Raw genomic sequence first — 20,298 nt, 5'->3', positions numbered from 1 at the left:
GTAAAAGAAAATCATGGAAGCTCTGCCTAAGATCAATATGCTTGATGATAGCTTGAAGAGCTTATGCTTGCCATGGAATGATGTGTAGGTCGTGACGTTAATAGGTAAAAGTGTTCTTCCTAAGGTCATGCATGATAGGTTGAAGTTGTTGTTAAAAATTGATAAATTTGAACTAATTGACCTACCAAATAATTATTTTACTTTCCCAACTAAGGATTTGAAGGTCCTTGGGTTATCCTAGCACATTACTTGGCTGTTTAGAGGTGAAATTTGAATTCTAATTTGTATTGTAATAGTGTTAACAAACTTGCCATATCGATGAGAGTTCCTACACTCCCTAAGCATTGTTACATAAAAGATTTCATGCTTGAGTTAGGAAATATGGCGAGAAAAGCTCTAAATGTTGATATGAGTACCTTGATCAAAAAATGCCTTTTACATTAACCATTTTAAAGCGGTTATGGGAGGAACAATGTAAAAAAATGACTAGTGGCATTTTTGTAATTATTTTATTATTTGATTAGAATTTTTAAATTGGTTCTTAATTTACCTAATGTAGAAAAAATGTTTTACACATCTTCTTTAATCAACTAATGTGGATAGCATAGCCTTGAGCAAAAATTGATCAAATCCCTCCTTATTTTTCTCCTCACGTTCGCTTCTTTCCATCATCACTTGCAACTCTCAGGCCATGTTTGGTATGATGGAAGAGTTTTTAATAGAATCAGAATCGGAATCGGAATCGGAATTGGAATAGAATTGGATTTTAAAGTGTGTTTGGTATAATGATGGAATCCTGATATAATTTTAATAAAATATAAGCACTTAAAATAAGAAAAGACTAAAGTGTCCTTTTTAAAATTAAAAAAAATTATATTGGAGGAGAGAGAAGGGGCAAATTGGAGAAAAGAAACCATGGAATTGGATTCCATGATGCATATGATGGAATTGGATTCCATCAAATTTCCTTGAATCCTGATTCCAAAGAATCATAATTATTGCATACCAAACACACATGTTAACAGATTCCATGTCCAATTCCATTTCTTTCTCCATGATTCCAAACTACCAAACGGGGCCTCAAGGTATTTCTCTTGAACCCAGATTATCACTGCCCAAATTGCCAACCCCTCTTATCCGCTCCAGCCTCCAAAGCAATCACCTTGTCCTCCTTGATGCCTTCTCCTCCTCTCTAGTGCACTATATCAAATTTCATGGCATTGCTTTACACTTATTGATCATTGCCAGTCGAGCTTCAACCTCCGTAGTTTAATTCTTTTAGTCTTCTGACTCTTTTTTTTTTTGTCATTTGAACTCTTTCTTAAATTCCACTTTCAGGTTCCTTTTCCTTTATTGATTTTCTTAAATGTTTGTTAATTTGAATAATAGTAGTAGAATTATTAAGCATTAGAGGTGCTAGCGATAAACTAGGCCCCGAAGAATGAAATTCCAGTACAATTAAAACAGAGGTAGGGCAATGGATCCACACAACGTCACAGAGAGGGTACTGTAACTAAAGGTGTGAGTCTTATATATATTGATGGAAATTTGTTGTGTGTTCATATTTTAGGATTCTTATGATCGTTATTGTTTGTAAGGGTGAAATGAACAAGTTCTAATCATGAGCAGATTAGGTGGTGCTACTAATATCTCCTCTGAGGTACCCATCATCTTGTTTGTACTCTACTGGTATATCCCTATAATGTTAGGACTAGAAAACTAAAGAAAAATCCCTAGGATAATGTATTTAAAAGATTGCATGCAAAAGTTGTGTCCTCTCCTTCTCTAGTTACATTCGAAGGGTTTAAAACCCTTTATCTGCTCCATTTTTGTCTTCAACATTGTTATTACTCATCATATACAATTAGAATTGAGATATAAGGGCATTAATTGAAGTGGTGAATCCACCTTGGCCTTCTCCAAAATCTCATAATATATTTATCTTTTGTTTAGTGGGAACCTCCCAACCATATAATAGTGGCCAGCAATTTGTTGTGCGTTACTCTGCTGATATATTCAAGTGCGTCAAGAATTGATCCTGTAATAGCTTGTTTATTACTATAGCATTTGTATGAATATATAATTGCCATTATACTTGACATTTTATAGTTCTCATGTTTTACTAGTGGTAGCTTGTAGAGATGCGAATTTATCAGAAAGAATTAGGGATGCAATAGTACTTGAAGCTATCTTGTTAACATGAGCCAAGAAAACCATAAAGTATTTGATAATTTTATTTAACATGAGCCACCTTGTTAGTTATCCAAACAAACTAGATCACTCTCCTCGCTTTCCCTATGAACTGGCAGTCTCTTTCCCACTCTTATAAATATATCATCTATGTTTTATATATCAAAGTCAAACACTAAGAAGAATTAAAAGAGCACAAATATAATAAAGATCTCTATAGTTTTTCTTCTCTTACTTTATATTTTGCTTTTTGTTCCTGTGACTTGATTTATATTGTTGTTGATGATTCTTATTTCACAAACACAAAATTCCTTAATCCCTAGACTTATCTATTATAATTTTTGTAACTTTTATAGGAAGAAGTGGATCAAAATCTGTTCAGTTCTTCGCATTTATGTTTGTGGCAGTTATTGCTGAAGCTTTGTTAGCTGGTTACATATTGTCATATTCTACAAGTATAGGTTTTGGGTAAGTAAAAAATTCATTTAGTTTAACATGTTTGTTAACTAAAAGTATAATACCCTGTTTCTAAAATTAGTTAATTATATTATATAGTAAGTTACAATTCCTCACTTGATTGGTGATATCAAAGTGGAGAAGCAAAATGTTATCTTAATGCTTTTGAGCCAAGAACTTAGAAAGCTAGAGTGGAGTTGGTATAACTACTTATAGCAATCTATTAATGAGAGTCAATTATATCATCACTAGCAGTTGAGGTGCAGATTTATTATATTATGGACATATGAAAACTTTGTTATAAAAACAGTATTTTCAAGAGCCCTTTTGTTTCACTTACAAACAATGCAACTCTTTTTGAGGCGGTGGTGGTCTTCTTTAGAATCTTGCTACTTAATACTTAATTAAGTAGTAGGATTCTAATGAAAATTTAATAAGATAGTCATAGTTGCTTGTTCAGGGGGATTGAAAGATTTGAACTTCTACAATTTTGGTATAAAAAATAGAAATAAAATAATCAAATTTTTAATAAAAAATTTCACATTTGGAAAGGAAAATATTTTCCTTTTCTCTTGTTATCTATCACATATCCATGTGAATAACGAGTTTGGGGAAAAAAAACTTCTTTGTATTTTTGGTCTTTGAGGAAAATGGAGAACGTAAAGGATATATAGGGATTGTCTTGGAAGATTGAATGCTTTTGATACCTTGGAGTTGTCTTGTCAGTTTCAGACCAGCTAAATAAATTCTTGTTTGTGAATCTTGATTGAAGGAATTTCACTAGGTTATTGTTATCAATTAGGTATGCTATTCTTACTTAACTTGTGTATGTGCTTTTTACCTTGAAACTTTGTTTTGATGATTGACTAATGAATTATAAACTTGGTTTATGCAGTACATGGTATTGGGGATAGAACTGAGAGACAACACAAATATTGGTGATTATGTGCTTTGTAGTGGTGCAAAGAGCAACTCAAATATGGAAGAACATCAACTCTATTTTTATGAGGAATTTTATGACAAATTTTGTTTAGTTGTTTAATTATAATTCCAATTATTTTGTTATGATTTTAATAAATGAAAGTTAACACGAATTGTTCTATATTTAAATAAATTAAATATTTTTTTTATTTTATGGCCATTGAATTTTATTTATTCTAATTTTTTCTATTTATTTTATGAGTGTTTTTTTGGGTTGTAAATTCTACAACACATAAAAACACCCCTATTTTTTTCTTTAAAAAAATACTATTTTTTACATGTGTTTTAGCTAAAATTGATGTAGAAAGTTCGCTTTCTACAACGGTTCTAGTTACAACAATTGTAGAAAGTTCACTTTCTGCATCAATTTTAGCTAAAATTGATATAGAAAGTAGGCTTTCTACAATTATTCTATTTAGAATCAATGTAGAAAGTCTACATTAGTTTTAGCTATAATACATGTAAAAACTAGACTTTTTACAATAGTTTTATCTATAACCAATGTGGAAAACAACTAATGTAAAAATTCAAGGATTTTTTGCAATCCCTGAAATAACACTGCCTCTTGAACTAATATAAAATGTGATTTTTAATTAATGTAAAAAGCTTTTTTTGTACTAGTGTCACTCGATGTAATAATAGAGGAATCACAGCAAAATTGGGTAGGTACGACGGAGTTAGTGTTGAAGTTGATCTAAGTAAAAGGCTTCAATCGAGGTTTGTTGTAAGGATTCGAGTGTATATTGTGGAGGATGAAGGTTTGGAGATTATTTGTTTTAGTTTTGGGAACTATGGTCATAGAAGGGATGACTGCCTGTTCTTAAAAAACAAAAAATGGTGCAGCTCCGGCACCAACTTTGGAGGAGAAAACCCAACGGTCGGAGGAAGAAATGAATGTAGCTCAGTCGATGATGAGTAAGCTAGGAGTGTCATTGGAAGAAAAGCTTGGTGAGTGGATGCTAGCCAAATATACATTCAGGCAAAAATCGGTACTTGTGACCAAAGGTTTAACCAACAGTCCACGCCTTCTATGTCAGGGAAGTCAAATGGTAAGAATTAGAACATGTCCCATAAATCAAGGTTTGATATTTTCGTCAGAAGAAAAAGGGGCTAAAGAACAGGGAGAAAAGAAGAGTTCATTCACCATGAAGGGACCTGTTAAAAAAAGAAAAAAAAAACGTTAGAGGATGGCAGGTGGAAGAAGACAAAGGGGAAGCTGAGAATAAGAACGATATACCTGTCATGTTAGAGGATGCTAGCAAAAGAACCAGTTATGAAAAACGTGAAACAAGTGGAGTCAAACTGGGAAAGAGGAGAGACAGAAAAATGTGGAAAAGCAAGAAGAGGTAATGGCCCAAATGGAAAAGGTCCAGACGGAGATGGACCAGGAGACTGCTATTATTGCGGAAGAGGATTTAAACCCAATGGAAGAAACAAATCGAAAAGATAGCCCAAAAAAGAGAGGGGAAAAAAAAACCAAAATACAAGGCCCAAGTAAGTATCTCCCTTGCTGACAGTAAGACTCAAAGTAGCACCCACACCTCGGTTATGGGGGGTGTCTCGAATATGGACCAAGATAAGCCCCACCTGATGAGAAACCGTAATGAGAATGGAGGAGTTAATGAAGAAAAGAAAGGGTGCGAGGAAGGGATGGCAGTATAGAGTAAAATTGAATTTGGATCTTCGTGATGACTGTAGAATCATCGAAGAAACCACCAGACCCGTCAAAAATAATCACCTATGGTTCAAGACTTAGGATGAGGTGCACATGGGAGAGATGGAAGACGAGAGGAAACTCCTTTGTGAGTGTGTATCTTTGGTTCTCTTGTATGATATTTATCTTTATGATTTTTTTTATCTTGGAATTGTAGAGGAACCGCCTCAAAAAAGTTCTTGGATGGGTGATGTGATTTCAGTGAGAGAGGCTGATTTTGTTTAGTGGGAGGAAGGGTGATAAAATAATTTCAAAATTGGGGTTTAATAGTTGGATTAGAGTTGAGACTACAGGTTATGCTATAGGGATCTGGCTATTGTGGAATCAAGACATTTTCCACGTTCAATAAGATTTTTCTACAACCCAGCTTCTACATGTGCGTGTGATGAATAATAAAAATCATTATGTTTTTTGGGTTTTTTGTATTTATGTGGAGACGAATATCTCTAGTTGTAAGAATCTTTGAGATGATCTGATCAAATATTAGTAAAAGAACTCATGAAGCTGGGAGGATCTTGGGTGATTGTAATGCTTATATTTATGTGGAGGATAAAACTGGAAGCACCAACCAAATTTTACTTCTATGAAGCATTTTGTAGATCGTATATTTAGATCCCAAATGCAAAAAGTCAGGTATGTGGGTGAAAAATTTACTTGGGAATATAATTGTTTGAAAGAAAAAATTGATTGGGCTTTAGAAGTAGGTATATATAATTTTGTTTATTAGGTAGTGAAGTCCTGTATAAATGATTTTGTAATAATTTTTAAGGAGACTAACGCTTAAAGACCCAAGTGAGGACCCAATATATCAAAATAAAACTGAATTATGAATAGATGAACGTTTAATTGTATTGGGCCTTCGTTACTCCCCCCCCCCCCTTCCGGGGCACGGGAGGCCCCAGGTGTCATTCTTGTTTGTTTTAGTTTGCAAACTAGCAAAAAAAATGTATGATTTCAAGTTTAGGATATAGTAATTTTAATATAAAAAATAATTCATTTATCTTTTGTTATTGGCTAACTAATACATATAGTTGTTTTTTTTTTTTTTTGGTATTTGTTCAGGCAACCCCAAGTAGCCCTCACTTTATCCAAAAATATATATATATCATAAATACTTAACGGTTACTTAAAAATAACTATTATATATTATCATAATAATCGTTAAGTATTTTTAATCATTTTTTTTAGATCTAAACATTTGTTTATCATAAATACTTGACTATCAAATATAAGCTTTCAGAACTAGTCAAAAAGCTAAACTCGTGGTAGCAAATGATAGTTTGGGCAGCTTTCATGGGGAAAAAGTCTGAACATAAAAAGTTCAGGTAACTAGTACCCTTTAGCTTTACATAATAAAAGGGTCGGATTATTTATGGTGAAAAAAAATCGGTTTAAGTATATAAATTATGAGGTCCAGTATTAATTATCGTTGTAGTTGAAATTTAATTTTAAAAACGAACATCATCATGTCCACCTAATTGCCTTAAAAAAGTACGACGTTTTAACCGCAGATTGTAGTGTTTTCATTAGCAACGGTGATGTTGAAGGGCGTTTTTGTTTTTGTTGGGCCAACGAAATGTTGGGCTTAATTGTTAAAGTGATGAAGAATTAAGAACGCACTTGCCAAGGAAAGTTGACACTCAGGACAAAAATGATTAACTTCGATATCCCAAAAAAAAAAAAGATTAATATCCTAACAAAGAATGTAGGAGACTACATTATTGAAAAAAAAAAAAATAAGAAGAAGAAAGTAGGAGACTTGGAGTTTCTTTTCTTTTTTTTTTTTTAGCTAGAGAAGAACCAATTTTATTGATGACCAAAAAAATTACAAACATTAATAGCCGTAGCTAAAAAACTCTAAAAAAAATCTTAGAAAAAACTCTAAAAAAAATCTTAGATACAACATAACACAGCTCACACACAGAAAAGAGAAAAAAACAAACAACCCAAAAAAAAGAAACCAAACAACAATCTAAAACGAAAAAAAAAAAGCAATATCAAGCAAATTCCTTTTTTAATCCTATGAGAACAATAATTAAAAACAACAAGAATATTATTATCTGCCAACAAATCAATAGGTAACAAAAACATAAAATAAAGAGGATGTAGTTTTAAAAATCATCCAGAAAGGCACATCTTCTTACGCCCACAAGGCCCAGACTCGCTCGTTTCTCTCTGTTTATCTCACAGTTTCACTTCTTTGCAGCAACCAACATATTACAGTCAAACAACTGTCTGGACTTGAACAAGTGTCCCTGTTCTTGTGAAGCTCGCTCCCTTGATCACAAACTTGAAAATTATGGTTTTTTTCCCGACATTTCAACATTTTAAGATTTTTAATTGTTATTAATATCTTTGCAAGGTTACAAATTGTTTTTTTTTCCCTTCTTTCTTGTAATGCTGACATATGATTTTTAAGGGAATCAACTCCAGCTTAAATGTTTTCTTTATTTTTTTATGCTAATTAACTGTGGTTTCCTTTAATTCTACTTTTACATTTTTTCACTAGAGACTGCCGTATTGAATATAGATGATAATAATAAAGGCATTATATAACGATGACACACCCACACACCCAAGAGGCTTTATATTGCCAAGTTTGGCCATAAAGGCTCACAGTCCCAGGACACACCCATCAATATCAGAAAATTTTCCTCTAATCATAGTAATATGTTTAGAACGAAAAACAAAACAAAAAGAGCAGCCATAATACATTAATGCTGTTGATAGATAATAATGACAGTTGTGAATGTCGAACACGTGCACTTTATTGATAGGTCCAGCAGCTCAGAACTATGGTACTCAAGGTTACTCGTGTTTCAGAACCAGAAAAGCGAATTAATTCCGAGAAATAAAGTGGAAATCAGACTCCAACACGGCCCAACGCCACCGACTCCTCCGCCGCCCGGCTGCGGAGATTGCGTCTGCGATAACTTTGGGGAATCGGATTTTGTACCGTAGAGTTGCTGAATCCTCTCCAAATCATCTTGTGCAAAATCTACCTTCCTTTTCTTCGATGGCAGAACGAAAGGGTACATAACCGCCTCCTCTATCGCCGAGTGGCTCAGTCCAAGCACGTGACCGATCTGGTGCATCACCGCCGACTCCAGGTCCAGTTCGTCGCTCTCCGTTGTGTCCTCGCTCAGCAACACCCACTTCTCATCGGAGTCCAAAACGACGTCCCAGCTCTTCGCCGTATCATCCAACCACGAACCGCCAACCACTCCTAGCTCTTCATCCAACGACGCGAACATGATTTTAATGTCAGCTTCGTTGAAAGACGTCGTCTGCGTAAAGTTCATCTTTGCCACGTTTGACCAACGGCGGAAGGCATCCGAGAAGACATCCTTCAACGATGTCGTCGTTTCATTTTCTGGTGAAAAAGAATAAGTGAGCTCTTTCTTTCCCTCCGGCAACCACTTTTTAAACGACGTCGTGCGATTCCCCAACAAAGTGGAGGAGCCATTTATAACATCAGGAATGCCGCATCGCGGGAGAGTGATCAGCGACACGGTGGGGTCGTCGGGCTGGCCGGTGACGTTGAGGTGGAAAGTCTTCTGAAAGTATTCAATGGCTGATTCGAGCTCTGCGGAGAATTTACCGGTGTTGTCTGAATTCAAAGTGGAATTAATGTAACCGAACAACTTGAAATAGTCATAAAGCTTGGATATGCCGTCGACGACGTCTCCTATTCGAAGGCGACCATTGTGGGCGCGCCTGAATGATCTCAATTTATCAAGTGCTTTGGAAATGAAGCTAAAATTTAGGTTTTTGAGCGTTCTGAATATTCTGAACCACAATGGTATATTGAACAAGGCATTAGCTGAAGCTGGTCGGAGAAGAAACGGGGAAGATTCATCCACAACTAGAATGGATAAAATCAATACCAGAATGTAAGCTTTTCTCACTCTCATTTCTCTCGATCCCGAAGAAGAAAAAAACAGTTTATGATGCGGTTATTGTTTGGTGGGAGAGAAAATTTGAGTCACTATTAAATAGACCTTGAAAATGGTAGTTTCTGTGATACTTCGTCCTTTCGTGCGGGCTTGGCCTCTCCACTTTTTTTTCCTCCCCTGTCCCCATAATTTATTAATTTTATCATTTAAAAAAATTATTTAATAAAATAATTTGAATGATGGGGATGGAGGGAGTGGAGGAAAAACAAATAGAGAGACTTCTCTCCTGAGCCTATAATACCATCAATTGAATTTCTTAGACACACTCTACTGACACATTACATTAGGGGTGTTCATAGGACGGGATGGTATCGGGACACTCCCGTCCCGTGTCCCGTCCCGAAAAAAAAATTGGGACTGAATTTTAATCCTATGTCCCGTTCCGTCCTGATCCAGGACAAGATCAGAACATCTCGCCATCCCAATAAATAGAATAATATTAAAAAAAATTTGAATAATAATGTTTATTAAAATTTTAAATCATATAATTTATTAAGTTTAAAATTAAAACAACACAAGTACATAAATAACAATAATTTAAAATTAATTATTGAATTATATTAATCACAATTACATATTATAATAATAAATACAAGTAATCTTTATGCTATAAGATTAGCAACAATAGGCAAGTCAAATATAACATCAAATCATTATTCTTTTACTTTAGTGAACATGTACTAAGTTAATTACTCTTCTAAAAATAAAGCAAGAAATATGTTATAAATAAAAGTTATTAAATAGATATATATAAGAATAAATTATATTAATATAATTAATATATTATAAAGAAAGATATCGTCATGTTTACTCTATGCCATTAAAATTATCAATATAAAAAAACTTTAGCTTTAAATAACAATTGCAAGTATTAAATTATAATTAATATAATTAATATAAGTATAAATTATATTAATATAATTAATATATTTAAAATAAAAAATAATATATATAATATTCGGGACAGGATGGGACGTCCGATGATAATCCCGTGTCTCGTCCCGTCCCAAACCCCTTTCTTATCCCGTCCTGTAAAGTCCCGTCTCGATTATTTTCGAGCAGAGACAAGACTCATCCCGATATAATCGGGATGATACCGGGCCAATCGAGACAGGTCCAGACTCAACACCCCTACATTGCATGGTGAAAAGGAAGGCAATAATTTTCTTTTTCAACTTACATATATAATATATGATAGTATGCATTACTCTAACCGATCTATATTATTGTTATAAACGTCACCTTAAATTTAATTTGGACAACGAAATGACCAATATATGATTGACAATGTCAATAAATTGAAAGTCTTATTTAGATATCTGATACGTACCATTTCGATGGGCAGCAATTTGCATAATGGTGGTGAACGACGATGTGTGTAGAGAAATTGGCCCATGTATAAATCTGAAGATCAAAGATATAATTTTTTTAGAAATCAAAGTCAAAATTTGATTGACAATTTTTTTTTTTTTTGGTAGAGTCCATCCATTCACGGGTGCATATCTGTACGAAGGAAGCAGGAATCCACCAACAGAATTAGTGGCGTTGACATGCAAGCCAACCGAAAAAAACGGAAGTTTCATATATAGGCCATACTTGGTATTTTTGCATTTATATAAAATATTTAGGGAAATACATAATCTTTGATCCCTATAATTTCATTGAATTTTGCTTTTAATCTCAATGGCTTTTTTTCCAGTGTTTCCAAAAAAAAAAAGAAAAGAAAACTATAGGGCCTAATTTTTTAGGAGCTAAAAATAAAGGTCACCTAATTTTTTTAAAAATATAGAGATTGACAATATTGAAAAAAAAATTATAGGAGCTAAAAACAAAAATCAATGAAACTATAAGAATCAAAGATTTTGTTTTCCCTAATATTTAATTGTGTATATAATCATATATAAATACAGTGTGTATGTGAGAGTGAGAGTAAGAATTTTATTAGTGCGTTCAAGCAGTCAAATTGAATGATAAAAATCTTAAGCTAAGTATAAGGCTTTAGCATTATAACTGTTCTGATGATGATGAGGTAACTTGGCTGAGTGTTTGATGAAAGAATTACAGATGCTAGTTAGTCAGTATTGTGTTACTTTTCAGCAAATCATATATATTGCATTATTAATTCTAGTTCAAAACATGTTGAATTATATTCATATTTTGGTAGGGAAATTAAAACGGACAGCAAAAGGATTGTATATCCTGAATTCTGTTGATTATGCTCTTCGTCCATGCTTATATTATAATTATAGATAATAAAACTTTTTGGTCTCTTAATTTAATTAAGTTTTAAAAAACAGTTGATTTTAAAATTAATCTAATATGTAAAATATGTTGATGACTTAACATGTATATGTTGTTAAATGAAATCAAAATAGCCCTTAATTCAATTTAATTTTTATCAATTTAGACCATTATGTTACGTTTAGTTCTTTTATTTTTTTAAAAAAATTATGAGTCTATTTTTTTTTTTTACCAAAGTGGTTGCACTTGTTTTCATTAATTACATAATACCATAAATATTTTGTTATTTATATCAGCATATTTTAACAGTGTTACTACCGCACTCTTTAGAATTGAATAAATATTCTTGTACTCCTATAGGACAACGGTTGTGCTTATTTTTTCCCTCTATAATTGACAGAAGTATTACATGAAAAAAAATTAAGAAAATTAATAATTGACTTAACTTATTGTAAATAATATGAGTTTCTATACATTTTATTTTATATATACATGTTTTTATATTTCACGGAATTTTTTTTCATACTGTTGAAATTGTTATTTTATTTTCATCAAAAGTTATTAGTTTAATTTGTCTTCTTTTATATATGGAGTCCCGCCTGTGCACATGAGAAATAAATTAATACTAACCGCGTGTAATAAGTGAAAACATAAAACGAATTGGTAAAAAAAAAAAGCATAAAAAGAATGTTGATTAATAATTGAACGATTTACATATATATAAAGCAAAAACTAACACTAAATTTTTACCAATTATCTTCTGCGCTTAAAGTGGTTGGATTCTGGATGGTTGCAAGCAGAACTATGTGGTTAACTCTGTTCTGGAAGCAGGATTTTATAGCTGTGGATGGAATATGCTATAAATAATCATCGTGATGAGGTTTGTTTTGAATCTGACAATAAAACTCTAGTTGATTGTTTGAACAATTCATCACCAGGTGAGTAAGTGGAGGTATTTGACCTTTTTTAAAAATAATTTCGTTTATTTTGTTTCCTTTTTATAACTGTTAATATTTTTTTTTTTCATTTTATTTGCTTGATTGTATTACAGACTGATTTTATGTTAATGGAATCTCCTCTTTGACACATTTTTTTAAATTAAAAAGCAGACACTAACTACTTGAGTTACAAACGTGATCAAACCTAGAATCTCTCACTTATGAGTTATAAGGACATTGGCGACCAAACTGAGGTTCATTCATTGCTAGTTGAAAAAGATTTATCTTTATCATTTGAATATTACAGAGGAATTTCTTTCTAAATTTATGAACCTCTAATTGCCTAACTCATAAATTAAGATTTAAAAACATTATAGTAGTTATTATTTGCAATTAATGAGTAAAATATTTGTAATATTTTCCTAACGGGGTTAGGAAAATATAACAGTAGGTCACTATATTTTAATTATGTTTTGTTCTAATTCCCTATAATTTTATTTCGTTGCTTCTAGTCCCTGTAATTTGATTAATATGCAACATTAGTCTCCATAATTTTAAAACTACATGTAAAGACCATGACACTGATAGAAGTAATTTCATTGTAACTCTGCTAACGTTTTTGCTAACATGATAAAAATGTGCTGATGACATGAAAATAAATTGAATAGGTGTGATAAAAAAATAAAAGGTAAATAAGAAAAAATCTTTCTTTCATATTTGGCTTAAGAAGAATCTGGGAGACAAAGGTAAGATTAAGTACTTAGCAAACAACTTAACAAAGTTAAATACATGTTAGCAAAGTTATCTTTGACAGTGTCAGATCATGGTTCTTATGCGCATTATTAAAATTATAGGAACTAAAATTGAAGAAGGATCAAATTAAAGGGACTAAGAATAAAGAAATAAAATTATAGAGAATAGAAACAAGGCACAATCAAACTATATGGATCTATTGTTAGATTTTTCCATGCCCCTAAAATTAATTTACTAAATTCCCTCCTTGTCATTGACCAGAAAAATGGAATATTAATTAGGGATATTTTGAGAAAAAATATTTAATCCAGTAAACAAATCTGGATAGAGTATTATATAGGGAAAATCACTCTAAGGTCCCATGAAAATATTTAAAATATGTTAAAGTTTTATAAATTCATCAAATAGCTGCCAAATCCTTAAGGATTTAAGGGTAAATAAGTCTAAAAATAAAATTACCGATTTGCCCTCTACCATTAAAAATGAAATTTTGCTTGAACGCACATCTCATGAAACTTATGATCAGTGATACTGAAGATTGATGCATATTCATGATTGTTGATCACGGTAGAATAATTTTCACTTCCTTATATCTATGATTACTGCCCTTGTCTTTATCTAAGCAAGGTGGGAGTGTTTCATTCCCAATTGCAAGATTTCATCGACAAAAAACAATACAATGATTATTGAGCGGTAAATGATTTTTTGTATGTTAATTATTTCATTATTATTTAATGGTAGGATAATGCTTTCTGGGTATGCCTGCGATCATTCAGTTTGCATAGCTAATGGGTATGGAATAATCTAGTGCAATATTAATACGTTGGAAAATATCTAATATGAATAACTATACATGTTGTCAATAGTATATTCTTGTATTGTCAATATACTATAAATAGTTATTGATATACTGTATTATGCAGGCTGACTTGTGAGAATGCAATTACTATTGGAAAACATGTATTATGTTATGTTTTTTCATACAGGGGAATATTTTATATATTATTCTCAAGCATATGATGCAAGTTTGTTTTGTTGAAAAATCCCTGTCGTACCTTATAAGACTGACTTATGGTACAGGATGACCTCTATAGGAAGAAGATAAAATTCTTGTGGTGGTTACTGAGTCATTGTAACAACGTGAAGGAGCACAAAGCCATGTCCTTCTTAGAAAAATCCCAAGGAAGAAGAGGAAATAGAAGATTATTGATAGAACTTTAGGATATAACTTTATTGATAATCATGTCTTTTTGTATAGTTAGCTCATTTTGTGTAGTTAACTTAGACAATGCTGTTATGAATGTTGATTACAAGTTTATAAATGTGGCAAATAGTTTGTTTTATTAATTAAATGTTGACAAGTGGCTAGCTAAGATTGAAAAGTGGTTTTCAATTTATTGATAAGCTACGCATTACCATTGGCTAGTGCCGATACATTAGGTGCTATTATTCCCTTTAAAAATCAACAAGTTACAAGATCCTATTGATTACTTGCCGTTGGTAATTGACAAGTTGGTTATCATTATATTGACAAGCTATGCATTCACTATTGACAAGTGTTGATATATTAGATGCTATTATTTTCTTTAAAAATTAACAAGTTATAAGAATCTATTGATTATTTACTGTTGGCAATTGAGAAGTGGTTATCACTATGTTGACAAGCTATGCATTCGCCATTAACAAATGCTGATATATTAAGTACTGTTATTCCTTTTAAAAATCAACCAGTAATAAGAACCTGTTGACTACTTGCTAATGGCCATTGACTATAAGTTATAACTATATTGACAAACTATACATTCACCATTGACAAGTGCTAATACATTAGGTGCTATTATTCCCTTTAAAAATAAACCAATTACAAGAATCTATTGACTACTTACCATTAGCCATTGACTACAAGTTATAACTATATTGACAAACTATATATTTACCATTGATAAGTGCTGATACATTAGGTGCTGTTATTCCATTTAAAAATCAACCAATTACAAGAACCTATTGACTACTTGCCGTTAGCCATTGACTACAAGTTATCACTATATTGACAAGCTATGCATTTTTTATTGACAAGTGCTGATACATTAGGTACAATAATTCCCTTTAAAAATCAAACACTTATAAGAACCTGTTGACTACTTGCCATTGGCCATTGACTACAAGTTATCACTTCATTGACAAGTGTTGATACATTAAGTGCAATAAACAAAAAAAATTGTAAGTCTTGAAAGTATGACCAATCTCATGACATCTTGCATAGTGACAAACCCTTTTGTTTTGAAATTGAGATTTTCTTCTTTTACTCTTTGGCCCACTTGAAGGCCTTATAGTCATTAGTGGCTTCAAGCATGTTTGAGTTAATAAATTTATCACTGTCAATGCTTCTAGACATGAATAGTCATGTGTGGCTACCGGCCTCATAGTGCTGGTATATATCTTCTGTTGAGCAGTAACATTCATCCACAAAATTGTATACATTGCCATAAACTAGCTTAATTGTTGCATATGCATGTACATAAGGTATTCTACTCATTTGCCATGTTAAACAAGAGCATGTATGTGGTACTCATTTGATGATATCATTCTTATCAACTTTTCATACGTACCCTTCCTTTATTGTTCTTGTTCTAATACTCTCCTAACATATTACATACTTTCTTAGTCATCATTTTGAAAATGTTCCCTATATGAAAAAAACGTAATATATGTTCTTCAGAAGAACTTGCCATCTTACAGGTCAATTACGCCACACATAGTATATTGATAACTATACATAGCATAATGACAACACATTTATCTACTATTGACAAGATATAGTATTGTTTCATAACAGAGATTTTTCAATAAAATAAGCGTGCATCATATGCTTGGGAATAATATATAAAATGTCCCCCTATATAAAAAACCATAACATAATACATATTTTTTAGTAGTATTTGCATTCTTACAAGTCAACCTGCACAATACAGTATATCAACAACTATCCATAACATATTGACAACACAAGAATACATTATTAACAACATGTAAAGTTATTCGTATCATATATTTTTCAATGTATCAATATTGCATTAGATTATTCCATACCTATTAGCTATGCAAACCGAATGATCGCAGGTATACCCAAAAAGCATTATCCTACCCTTAAACAATAATGAAATAATTAACACACAAGAAATCATTTACCCGTTCAACAATCACTATATTGTTTTTTGTCGATGAAATCCTGCAGTTGCAAATGAAACACTCCCACCCCGCTTAGATGAAGACAACGGTAATAATCATGGATATGAGAAAGTGAAATTTACACTACCGTGATCAACAATAATGGATATGCAACAATTTTCAGTATCGCTAATTATGAGTTTCGTGAGATATGCATTTAAGCAAAATTTTCTTTTTAATGATAAAAGGTAAATTGGTAATTTTATTTTCAAACTTATTCATCCTTAAACTCTTGGAGATCTAGCAGCTATTTGATAAATTTATAAAACTTTAACATATTTTAATTGTTTTTATGAAATCTTAAAGTGATGTTACCTATTATATATTAAAGATGAAACTAAAGTCATTATTTTTTTTTTTAAGTAGAATGGGAAAATGCGAAAGCACCACGCACTCATTTGCCTGCTATACAGCTGGCAAAAAATGATTTTGCCAAAAGGAAAAAAAAAGAAAAAAAAAAAGAAAAAAGACTGCTATTACCATATATTTTGTTAAAAGCAACGAGATTCCTAGCCGTACATAAAGTTGTCTCCCGACGACAGACATCATCTCGGCCACGTGCCACCTGCTACTCCGCGGTCCTACCATATTCAATTAGGCGTAACTTCTTACACACAATTCCAAATTCTTTCTCGTGGCAACTTCATCCTCATAACTTTTTATAACGTGAACATAATATAGTTATTAGTTTCAGTCTGATACAAAAATTCTTTCTCATGACATCTTTATCCACTCAAACCCATCTTGGGTCACCAAATAATATTTTTCAAACACCCCCCCCCCAACTCACAAACCAAGGCTAATAATACTAATATGTATATCACTTGACCACGTACAAAAGCATAAAACCACTTGCACAAATTAGAGTCGTTTAATCTTATAAGTTGGGTTACAACCATTTAATACAAGTATGAGAAAAAACTTGAAATAATTTATCATAATTAAGAATCACTTCTGTAAAAGACCATTTTTTTTAATAATGATATTTAATTTAAAGCAAAGAAAAAAAAAGGCTTTGTTTTTCCCATTGGAAGAAGCCCTGTTCCCCCCTTCCCCCAAATTGTAACTTGTAAGTTCCATTTAAACCAATCTCGTTTAGCTATCAGGAAGAAATGAACAAAACAAAACATCAAAGCATCATCAAGCCATTTATTCTCCTAAAACAAAACATTATCACCATATCTTATATCCCATATAATATGAGACACAACTTTGGGAAATTTTTAACAATAGCACCCTGGGCTAGATCTGCTTTCCGGATCATACACTTGTCGCTCGATATTTGAGCACACAAGCTGTGTCTTGATTAATAATCACATTCCAAATGGCTCAGCTAAGAAGTGCTTCGTTCATTTTAATAATCTGATGAAGCCCAGATCCGCCTTTCTCTTTGGTCTCACAAAGCGTATCCCAGCTTATGGCATGAATTTCCTGATGTTTGGAGGTAGAGTCTCCAAATAAACTCTCCTTGAATTTTTTTCAAGTTCTTTAATTGCACACCGAAACAGGAACCTTGCTGGTTGTATGTGGTAAATTGAGAGTTTGTGAAGTCATTGACTGGACAAGAGTCATCAACCTTCCTGCAAAGTGAAAGAGTATTTGCATCTTATCAATCAGAAATTTGAAATTTTGCGAGCCTACCATGAGAGGCTTTCCACAAACTCACTTAGATCTAACAGAGGCATAAACACAAACATTGAGTGTCCTTTTGAGCGTGAGAGTGAGGATACGATTCTTTGTATTCTCCGTGACTGTGGATGTGCTAGATAAGTCTTGAATTTTTTACTTAACCATACTTTTGTGCACAATTTCTTTCTCTGTGCCAATTTACAGGTTTGGATACATTGGAACATGCAACATAACCCTGGAGGCAGATTCTCTAGCGAAAAATGCTCACTTGCTGGATCAACATATTGAATTACTTCAGGCTTCACCTGATACTATCTTGGCGGCATTCTACCTCGAAGATCAACTTAGACCTGTTTAATTAGTCATTTTTCTGTTTTTTTTTTTTGCTTTTGTCTTGGCTTCTTTTCTCGAGTCTTTGTAATTGCTTTTATATTTTTTCTTTTAAAAAGTATTTGCTTTTTATTACAGACTGATTTTATGTTGATGGAATCTCCTCTTTTGATGGCGAACGGAAAAAGAGGTTCTACTAAAGTCCTTAAACAAAATCCTATAAGATCGAAGTAGTATATTTTCTCCATGAGAAAATCCAAAATATGTTCTAAAAAAATAAAAATGCAACAATAAGATTATTTTTGGTATAAAGGAAAAATTCAAAATTATCTCACCCATGATTGACTGGGGAGAGGGATCTCTCCACCCTTTTTCCTCATTTTTTTTCCTATTTTTCAATTATGATATTAATTTTATTTTTTAAATGAATTTAATAGATGATTTTTTTTTTTGAGCAAAGAATTTAATAGATGATTATGATGAAAAAATATAGAGAAAAAAAGAGAAAAGAAGTGCACAACTCCTCTCCCCGTTGGATTGCTAATTTGCCATACAGCTGGCAAGAAAATGATAAAAGAAAAAAGAAAAAAAAAAAACAGAGAGAGAGAGAGAGAGAGAGATACTGCCACAGATACTGAATACGTTTACTTGCATCAACTCAGAATTTTGGTTTTCAAGACCAGAAAAGCAACATGATTCCGAGCCATAAAGTTGTATCCCGACCCCATCTTGGCCCTGCGCCGCCTACTACACCGGCTTCCGGCGACGGCGACTGCGCTGGTGATAACTCACTTGAATCGGATTTTGCACCGTAGAACTGCTGAATCCTCTCCAACTCATCTTTCGCAAAATCCACCTTCCTTTTCTTCGATGCCAAATTGAAAGGGTACATAACTGCCTCCTCTATCGCCGAGTGGCTCAGTCCCAGCACGTGACCGATCTGGTGCATCACCACCGTCTCCAGATCCAGTTCGTCGCTCTCCGTCGAGTTCTGGCTCGGTAACACCCACTTCTCATCAACGTCCAAACGACACCCCAGCTGATCGTCGTTTTATCCAACCAGCCGCCTCCTACCAGTCCTAACTGCCCATCCAGCGACAGGAACGTGATTCGAATATCAGATTCATTAAACGACGTCGTCTCTGTAAAATTCAACCTCGTCACCACAGACCACCGACTGAAGGCGTCCGAGAACACAACCTTTAACGACGTCGTCATCGTCTCATTTTCAGGTGAAAAAGCATAAGTAAACTCTATCTTCCCCTCCGGCCACCACTTGGTAAACGGCGTCGTACTATTCTCCATCACAGTGATGGATCCATTTATAACGTCAGGAAAGCCGCATCGTGGTAGCGTGATCAACGACGCAGTGGCGTTGTCGGGCTGGCCGGTCGCGTTGAGGTGGAAAGTCTTCTGAAAGTATTTAATGGCTGATTCGAGCTCGACGGAGAATTCATCGGTGAAATTTGAATTCAAAGTGGAATTAAGGTAACCGAACAACTGAAAATAGTCTTGAAGCTTAGATATGCCGTCGACGACGTCTCCTATTCGAAGACGACCACCATGGCCACGCAAGAATGATCTCAATTGATCCCATACTTTGGAAATCTTGCTAAAATTTAGGGTTCTGAGGGTTCTGAATATTCTGAGCCACAAAGGTATACTGAACAATATATTAGCTGAAGCTGGTCGGAGAAGAAACGGGGAAGATTCATCAACAACTAGAAGGGATAAAATCAAGACCAGAATGTAAGCTCTTCTCACCCTCATGTTTATGTGCTTTCTGCTTGGCAGAAGAGAAAATTTGAGTGGCTATTAATAGCACTGGAAAATTATAGTTTATTTCTGTATGAGTTACTTCCACTTTTGTATAATAATATCA

The 20,298-nt window shown here is 33.2% G+C and overlaps 2 protein-coding genes across 2 annotated transcripts; both read right to left on the bottom strand.

The window, feature by feature from the left end:
* Positions 1-8,160: 8,160 nt before the first annotated feature.
* On the bottom strand, positions 8,161-9,255 carry LOC129322430 (metalloendoproteinase 2-MMP-like). Its single transcript, XM_054968757.1, has one exon. It carries the CDS (start codon positions 9,253-9,255, stop codon positions 8,161-8,163), a length of 1,095 nt encoding a protein of 364 aa, XP_054824732.1.
* Positions 9,256-19,089: 9,834 nt separating this feature from the next.
* Positions 19,090-20,186, bottom strand: LOC129322429 (metalloendoproteinase 2-MMP-like). Its single transcript, XM_054968756.1, has 2 exons — positions 19,491-20,186; positions 19,090-19,407 (listed from the first exon to the last, which is right to left on the bottom strand). Exons 1-2 carry the CDS (start codon positions 20,184-20,186, stop codon positions 19,090-19,092), a joined length of 1,014 nt encoding a protein of 337 aa, XP_054824731.1.
* Between the last annotated feature and the right edge of the window lie 112 nt (positions 20,187-20,298).

Source organism: Prosopis cineraria, unplaced genomic scaffold, assembly GCF_029017545.1.
Source record: "Prosopis cineraria cultivar Desert tree isolate PC_DT_omini unplaced genomic scaffold, ASM2901754v1 PC10, whole genome shotgun sequence".
Lineage (NCBI taxonomy): Eukaryota > Viridiplantae > Streptophyta > Magnoliopsida > Fabales > Fabaceae > Prosopis > Prosopis cineraria.
Note: the sequence above shows the minus strand (reverse complement) of the source record. Positions and strands in the feature narration are given on the sequence as shown.